At 50.2% G+C, this 7902-nt stretch overlaps 1 protein-coding gene across 1 annotated transcript; it reads left to right on the top strand.

The window, feature by feature from the left end:
- The first annotated feature begins 445 nt into the window (after positions 1-445).
- Positions 446-3047, top strand: MYOD1 (myogenic differentiation 1). The gene is made up of 3 exons (XM_053561304.1): positions 446-1269; positions 1741-1819; positions 2104-3047. Exons 1-3 carry the CDS (start codon positions 640-642, stop codon positions 2352-2354), a joined length of 960 nt encoding a protein of 319 aa, XP_053417279.1. The 5' UTR covers positions 446-639; the 3' UTR covers positions 2355-3047.
- Positions 3048-7902: the final 4855 nt, after the last annotated feature.

Genomic DNA, 7902 nt, shown 5'->3' with positions numbered 1-7902 from the left:
TTCTTCCCCAAGGCCTTGCATCTCTCCAAATCTCTCCTGACCTGATTTCTACTCCAGGGTCCCCCACAAATCAGGGGACAGCGGAGAGCTCAAAGTTAGTTCGGAGGTGAGCGCCCGTGGCCAGCGTTTGCCGCTGACACAGGAGGAATTGGGTGCTGGAGAGGTTTGAAAAGGGTGTGCCGGAGATCCAAGTACAGCCGCGTCGGGCTGCCAGTCTCCGCCTCGCTCCCGGCCAAGGGAGAGGGTAGAGCGCGCGCGCAGCGTGGAGGGGCTGGAGGGCGGGACACTTTCTAGCCCCTGCAGCCACCCAGGGGACCCCCCCCCAGCTCCGCCCAGCTGTGTTCCTATTGGCCTCGGGCACCCCCTCCTTCAGCTGTCCGCGCCAGCTGAGGGAGTTCAGGCTATACTACAGATAAATAGCCCAGGGCGCCTGGCAAGAAGCTAGGGGTGGGGAAGCCCCCGGGCGCTGCCGCCTCTTCCTTGCGACAAGTCAGGTCGGGCGGGATAGGGCGGGGTAGGGGGGCACTTGGGTGTGCATTCAGACTCCCAGCACTTTGCTCTCACACAGCTGGGATTCCCGAGGCAACTCTTTCCTCTTCTGTTGGGGGAAGCCAGGACCGCGCTGCCCCCCGCTGGAATATGGAGCTACTGTCGCCGCCGCTTCGCGACGTAGACTTGACGGGCCCCGACGGCTCTCTCTGCTCCTTTGCCACAGCGGACGATTTCTATGACGACCCGTGTTTCGACTCCCCGGACCTGCGCTTCTTCGAGGACCTGGACCCGCGCCTGGTGCACGTAAGCGCGCTTCTGAAGCCAGAGGAACACTCTCATTTCCCAGCTACCGTGCTCCCAGCCCCCGGTGCGCGCGAGGACGAGCATGTGCGCGCGCCCAGCGGGCACCACCAGGCAGGCCGTTGCCTACTATGGGCCTGCAAGGCGTGCAAGCGCAAGACCACCAACGCCGACCGCCGCAAGGCTGCCACCATGCGCGAGCGGCGCCGCCTGAGCAAAGTTAATGAGGCCTTTGAGACCCTCAAGCGCTGCACGTCGAGCAATCCTAACCAGCGGTTGCCCAAGGTAGAGATTCTGCGCAACGCTATCCGCTATATCGAGGGCCTGCAGGCTCTTTTGCGCGAACAGGACGCCGCGCCCCCTGGTGCCGCAACCGCCTTCTATGCGCCCGGCCCGCTGCCCCCGGGCCGCGGTGGCGAGCACTACAGCGGCGACTCAGACGCGTCCAGCCCGCGCTCCAACTGTTCCGACGGCATGGTAAGGTCGGGACCCCGGTGGGAGGAGGAATGGAGGCAGCACTTGGGATTCTGGGACTCTCTCCTGAGAGAGAGCTGACATTCCGGAAGGTTTGGGTCAGGATCCTTCCCAAGGATAGACTGTGCTGTCCTAGGCAACTGTCACTGAGGTAGCCTAGTGCCTTGGAAGTGTGCGGGATCGATGTGATCAGCTGGATTCGGGGCGCTATTAACATTGGTGCAACGACGTGAAGATCTTATTCCTACTTCCAAAATGCAAACTTGAGCCCCTGTGTGGCTGTCCGCCCTCGGTTTGGCCCTGTACGCTACAGATCTCAGTTCTTGCCCATCCTAACCCCTACTCCTCACCAGGATAGATTCGAGCCTATAATGCAAGGCTGAACTAAAGTTGGGAAGGGGGTGGCTACAGGGAGTGGTGTTTGGGCCCCGTGCGGTCTCACAGGCCTGACTTGGTCGCCTTTGCCGTTTTCAGATGGACTACAGCGGTCCCCCGAGCGGCACCCGGCGGCGGAACTGCTATGAAGGCGCCTACTACAGCGAGGCGCCCAGCGGTGCGTATTCTGGGCTTCGCCCTGCTCGCTCCTCTTTCCTATGTCCCGCTTTGAGCTGTCCTGGCTTCCTTTTATCAAGGACCCTTTCCCCATATATATATACCCTTGGAGGTGGTGAAACACTAATCGTGTAGCTCACTCTCTTTCCGCCTTACAATATTTCTGGCTCGTCCCCAACTCTGACGGGTCCTCAGTTTCCAGTCTGCCCCAAAGCACTGGGTCCAGGAGTGGGAGACTTGTCCGCAGCTTCACCCCTGCTCACTAACCTACTCCTCCCCGCGCAGAACCCAGGCCCGGGAAGAATGCGGCAGTGTCGAGCCTAGACTGCCTGTCCAGCATCGTGGAGCGCATCTCCACCGAGAGCCCCGCAGCGCCCGCGCTGCTGCTGGCCGACGCGCCGCCGGGGTCGCCTCCACGCCCGCAAGAGGCTACCGCCCACAGCGAGGGCGAGCTCGGCGCCCCCACCCAGTCCCCGGACGCCGCCCCGCAGTGCCCTGCAGGCGCAAACCCCAACCCCATCTACCAGGTGCTCTGAGGGGGCGGGCGGCCCAGTCGCAGGGTGCAGCTGCCCACTCGCCCGAGGGTTGGTGCCCCTAGGGTCCCTCGCGCCCAGAAGATTGAGCTTAAATGCCCCCCTCCGACAGCGCTTTAAAAGCGACCCCTCCCGAGGCGGGAGAAGCGGGAGAACTGAAGTGTGTTTTCGCCCCTGCCCGGCACTCTCTTCGGGAAAGGGCGAAGTCAGTTTATTCCACGCGGCATCCTTCCCGGAGACCAGCAGCGATGGCCGACAGGTTTCCTCCTTGGGCCAGAGCTGATCTTTGAGGGGCTAGGTCCTTCTTCCTTGCCTTCTTCCCCTTGGGGGAAGGGGGAGGTGAGAACCTCGCAGACCTAAGTCCTACCCCTCTACGCACTAATTTGGGGTGAGGAGGTGCACCCTCTTTTGGGGGGAGCCCTCACGACATCCACTCAGGTGCACGCCAGTCCCGAGTGCAGCAGGTGTAACCGTAACCCACCCCCACTCCGCCCCCCGGTTCAGGACCACTTTTTGTAATACTTTTGTAATCTATTCCTGTAAATAAGTGTTGCTTTGCCAGAGCAGGCGCCCCTAGGGCTGTATTTATCTCTGAGGCGTGGTGTGTGGTGCAACAGGGACTTTGTACGTTTATATGTCAGGCGGGCGAGCCGCGGGCGCTCGCTCAGGTGTTCCAAATAAAGACGCTAATTTATACCGCGGTGGCTCCGGTTTTCCCTGGGCACAGGGGTGGGATCCACAGGAAAGTACGCAAGGTGGGCCAGCTGTTCCTCAGCGACCCCTGTAGACGGCAGGCGGAATGATACCAAAGAGGAAGGCAGCTAGCTGCCAGGAGAAAGGAGTGGGTATATCTCTAATATGTGGAAAGGTTTCTTGACATATATCACCACACTCGAGTCAGTGGTTCTTATGGAAGGATGCACAGATTTGTGTACTTTTTAATCCATGTCTGGCCCCACTCCACTTCTAGAGATTCTGATTTAATTTATCTGTCCCAGATACCTAAAGCCAGGTATTGATATTTTTCAAAAACTCCCCAACTGATTCTGAAGTGCACACATGGTTAAGAATCATGCCCCTGGTACACACAGAGTAAACCCAGGGGTGGCGTCCAGGAGGACCACTGGAAGGTGGGGGCCCTGGGTGCTACTTTGCATCCTCTTGGGTGTAGAAGATGTGATAGATGGTCACAGCATTCCAGGAAAAACTAAACAAGTGTGGAGAAGCACGGTAAGCTGCATGGTGCTTACAGGCTCTTAGTGACAGGTGTAACAGCAAGGGGACAGCGTAAAAGCCCAGACAGGCACAAACACCTCTACTCAGCCAATAACCCCACACTTGGACATCCTAGCACTAAGAGATCCCATAAGAAGACAGAAGCCCACAGTCTGTGAGGAGAGGGGCACATGGGAACTATCATCGTCACAGGTGGTGTTAAGTACTCTTACCAGGGTATAAACTTTCTGAGAGCATAGGAGGGGGTCATTTGTTTAGCCAGGGTGAGGGAGGGCTTTCTGGAGAAGGTACCATTTGAGCTCTTGAGAAACAAGAGTAGACAGTGCACTCAATAATGTCCACGGACCCACACACACCCATGGGGAAGAGACCACACATACACATGAATCTATGCTCTCCCTGAGTCCAAGGCCCCTGGAGGAATGGTTTGGCAACAGTTCTTCCCTACTCAATGCTGCCTCCCTACCTTCAATACACACACACACATACACACTTGCCACTAGGAGCTCAGCAGCACCTACATCCCAGCTCTGAAGATTGCTTTCCTGCAAACCCTACAAGGCCACTTTCAAGGCCTTCATTATTCAAGTGGGGGGCCCTCAGAAATGCGGGCAAGATGGATGCCGGGAGGTCATTATATATTCTGAGGGTCTGCTTTCCCAGCACAGGGTCCCTGAGGAGCCTTGTAGAGCTGTTCTATTACTAATGATCCTCCGTTTGTCTTCTGGCCACTTCCCCAGATGCCACTTGGGGTTCTTTACACTTCTTTGAGGCACCCTGGGGCTCATTCATGAATTTATTCATTCAATAGATGCCAGGTCCTGTGTCGGGTGAAAACAGAGACCACATTGGGCGGCGCCTGTGGCTCAAACCAATCATGGCTGAATTAAGTGATATAGTAGGGGTGTATGCGTTAAGAGAACATCATAGGAGCAAAGGGGAAGGTTCTTTAACCAGTCTGGAGGAGGAGGCTGAGTCTCTGCACTGAGGGCAGTTGTATACTTGAAGGAGGCCCCAGTATCCTGTAGGGAGTGTGCAATTAGAAAAAGGTGCCCTTAGGGCTGGGTGCAGTGGCTCTCACCTGTAATCCTAGCATTCTGGGAGGCCAAAGTAGGTGGATTGCTTGAGCTCACAAGTTCTAGACCAGCCTGAGCAACAGTGAAACCCTGTCTCTACTAAAAAAAAAAAAAAAAAAAAAATGAAAAACTGAGGCAAGAGGATCTCTTGAGCCCAAGAGTTTGAGGTTGCTGTGAGCTATGATGTCACTGCACTCTACCCAGGGCAACAAAGAGAGACTCTGAAAAAAGAAAAGGAAAGGAAGGAAGGGAAGGGAGGGAGGGAAGGAGAGAAAGAAAGAAAGAGAAAGAAAGAAAGAAAGAAAGAAAGAAAGAAAGAAAGAAAGAAAGAAAGAAAGAAAGAAAGAAAGAAAGAAAGAAAGAAAGAAAGAAAGAAAGAAAGAAAGAAAGAAAGAAAGGTGCCCTTTTTCTCCTGAGGACACTGCCCTCTGGGGCTTATGATTAGGCAAGCTGAGAGCAGGCTGGACTTTAGCCCCCACTCACCTCAGCTGGATGGACTTGTGCAGTGAACAACCTGCACAACTGTTCACAGTGCCTTGTGTGTGAAGGCTCTAAGAAAATGAGGAGAAAGGATGAGTTATGGATGACTTTGGGCTCTGGTTTAATTCTGAGTGGGCCATGCTACCATTACAGAGATAAGGACCTCAGGAGAAGGAGGAATGAGGACACAGCTCACCCAGGACACTTGTGGTTGCAAGGGACAGAAATTCCATTTAAACTAGCCTGAACCCCACAAGAGGAGGTGTTAGAAGGATATGCATAGATGCCATGACATCTATGGACTTCAGGAGCTGGAGCCCTTCTTGCTATGCCAGGCACACCCCTTTCTTGCTTTTGCATGGCTTCCCTCTCTCCTAGTCTATATCAGTTATTGGTTTTCTCCAGAAATTCAGAGGTTACCTTAAATCTCACCATTAAAATCCAGTTAGAAAATTCCCAGGAAAGAAGTCTAGTTAGACCAGCTTAAGTCATGAATCCAGCATTTGAACCCCGGTAGAGTGCTCCTGAGACTGCATTCTTAGCTGTCCCGTTCTGTGGCCTCTGCAGAGGAGGTCAGGAGAGAGGAAATGAGAAAAGTCAGGAGGAGTAGGGGGGAACTGCTAGAGATTGGGTCACACTATGGAGACTGGGACTGGAGATACCCTCCCAGTCTGGCCTTTACCTCAGACTCCTCAAAGGGGGCATCTAGCTGAGCCCAACTACATTTACAGTATTGATGAAACATCATCCCTTGCTCATGGAGCCATTTTCCCTGGGCTCAATCTGAGGGAGCATCAGGGCCATGCTCTCCACAGAGAAATGCATATGCCTTAATATGTGTTCATACAGTAGCACACAGGTAGCCAGAGCATGCCACCAGAGGCACATACATTGTGAAGCCAATGAAGTTTAAGCTTCAGGTCTCCTCCTTTAGATGAGTCCCTTCCAAGGCCCTGGGAGAAATCTTAGAAAGATGTCCACATGGTCTAGTTTCCCTTTTAATTTGCCAAAGCAATTTACTTTAAACAATTGGTTTTGACCATTGTCTTTCTATTCTGACTTCCTGTTCTGTTGGGTGGCACTTATGGGCATATGGGGGCCAATCCTATCGAAAGGTATAAATTTTATTTGAGTTTAGTGGAATGCATTATAAGTGAATGGAATATAAAACAAAGGCAATAATTATGAACAATGATGTAATTGAAATGCTTTTGACAATGAGAAGACAATTATAAACAAAAAAATTTTGGACATAGCAAAAAGTACTTTATTAAAAAAAGAAATAGCTCTCTAATAGAATTGCAGAAAAGATTCTTGCATTGTTTGACAAACCAACCAAGGACGAATAGTAAATTACCTGAACATATTAAAAAAGATTTAAAATTTTTGCTGACCTGATGCAAAATATTAACATATAGCATCAAATTCATAATATGCCACTATAACAAGACCTCAATACCATCAACACAATTTTTAATGAAACTTGTCAATTAAAAAATATGTAAAATTAATCACCATACAAGGAAAGTCAAAATGCCTTGAACTCTTACAGCCTACAGAGGAAAGAAACTTCACTGAGGTGTCCTCAAATTTGATCAATCCTAAAACTCTGTACATGATATTTCCAGTATAATGGTCAGCCTGAAAGAAGATTCCCTAAATTATCAATGGCACAAAACAAATTCTGATCAATCATGTTGAAGGAAAGACTTAATTATCTCTCTATTCTCTGTATAGAAAATGATATCATAAAACCATTGTCCCACAAAGAAGCAATCAGAGAATGTGCAGCCTGATGCGGGTGGAAAGAGGTAGGCAAGATTGAAAAAGGCAAGAAAAATCAACAAGAGGAGGAAGGCAGATAGGACAAAGAGAAGAGAAGGAATATAAGCTCAAAGATAACAATGTGACAGTGAAGAATGAGTTGGTTCTAGCTCACTGTGTTCTCATCTATAAAGCATTCAAGCCACCTGCACACAAGTTCTCTATTTTTAAAAAATTCGATGTCAAGCTGTGTAATGTTTGTCTTTATACAGGGCCACTTTTGTATAGTTAACAACTTTTTTTATTTTTTCAGAGAACCTTTAATAGTGGACTGTTTTAAATCATTTAGCACTTTCCCAGTAGCAGCAGGATGGAAGTCCTATGATATGTCTACTGCTACCTAACTCCCTGGGATCTAGGCCTGGTTGTGTCATTGACCAACCCTGAGACCTTAGGAATGTGACTTACCCCATCTGGACTTTGGCTTTCACTCTGTGTAATAAATTAGTGAATTTTAAAAGTTCTGAAATTCTTTAGAGCATTTCAGAGAAACAAAAAGGATAATGGGGTAGATCTTTTACAGATAAGGGAACCAGATCATGACAAGCTAAAACTGTTCCTAGCATAGGCAAATCATTTATAACCTCCTGCTTAACTGATCCTTCTTTTACCTTTTCCAATTTTTTACTAAGATATAATTCACATACCATAAAATTCACCCTTGTAAAATGTATAATTCAGTGGTCTGTATTATATGTGCAAGATCGTGCAACCACCGCCACTAATTTCAGAGCATTTTCATCATGCCTAAAAGAAACCCATACCCATTAGCAGTCACTCCCCTCCACCCCTCTACCCTTGGCAACCAGTAACCTACTTTGTGTCTCTATGATGCAGCTTATATAAAATAAGTGTTGTATTTGCCTATTTGGGACATTTCATACGTATGGAATCACATAAAATTAATGACATACCATTATAACAAGATCTCAATA

The sequence above is a fragment of the Nycticebus coucang genome, chromosome 14, assembly GCF_027406575.1.
Source record: "Nycticebus coucang isolate mNycCou1 chromosome 14, mNycCou1.pri, whole genome shotgun sequence".
NCBI lineage: Eukaryota > Metazoa > Chordata > Mammalia > Primates > Lorisidae > Nycticebus > Nycticebus coucang.
The sequence above is the reverse complement of the archived record's forward strand: the minus strand, read 5'-3'. Positions and strand labels throughout refer to the sequence as shown.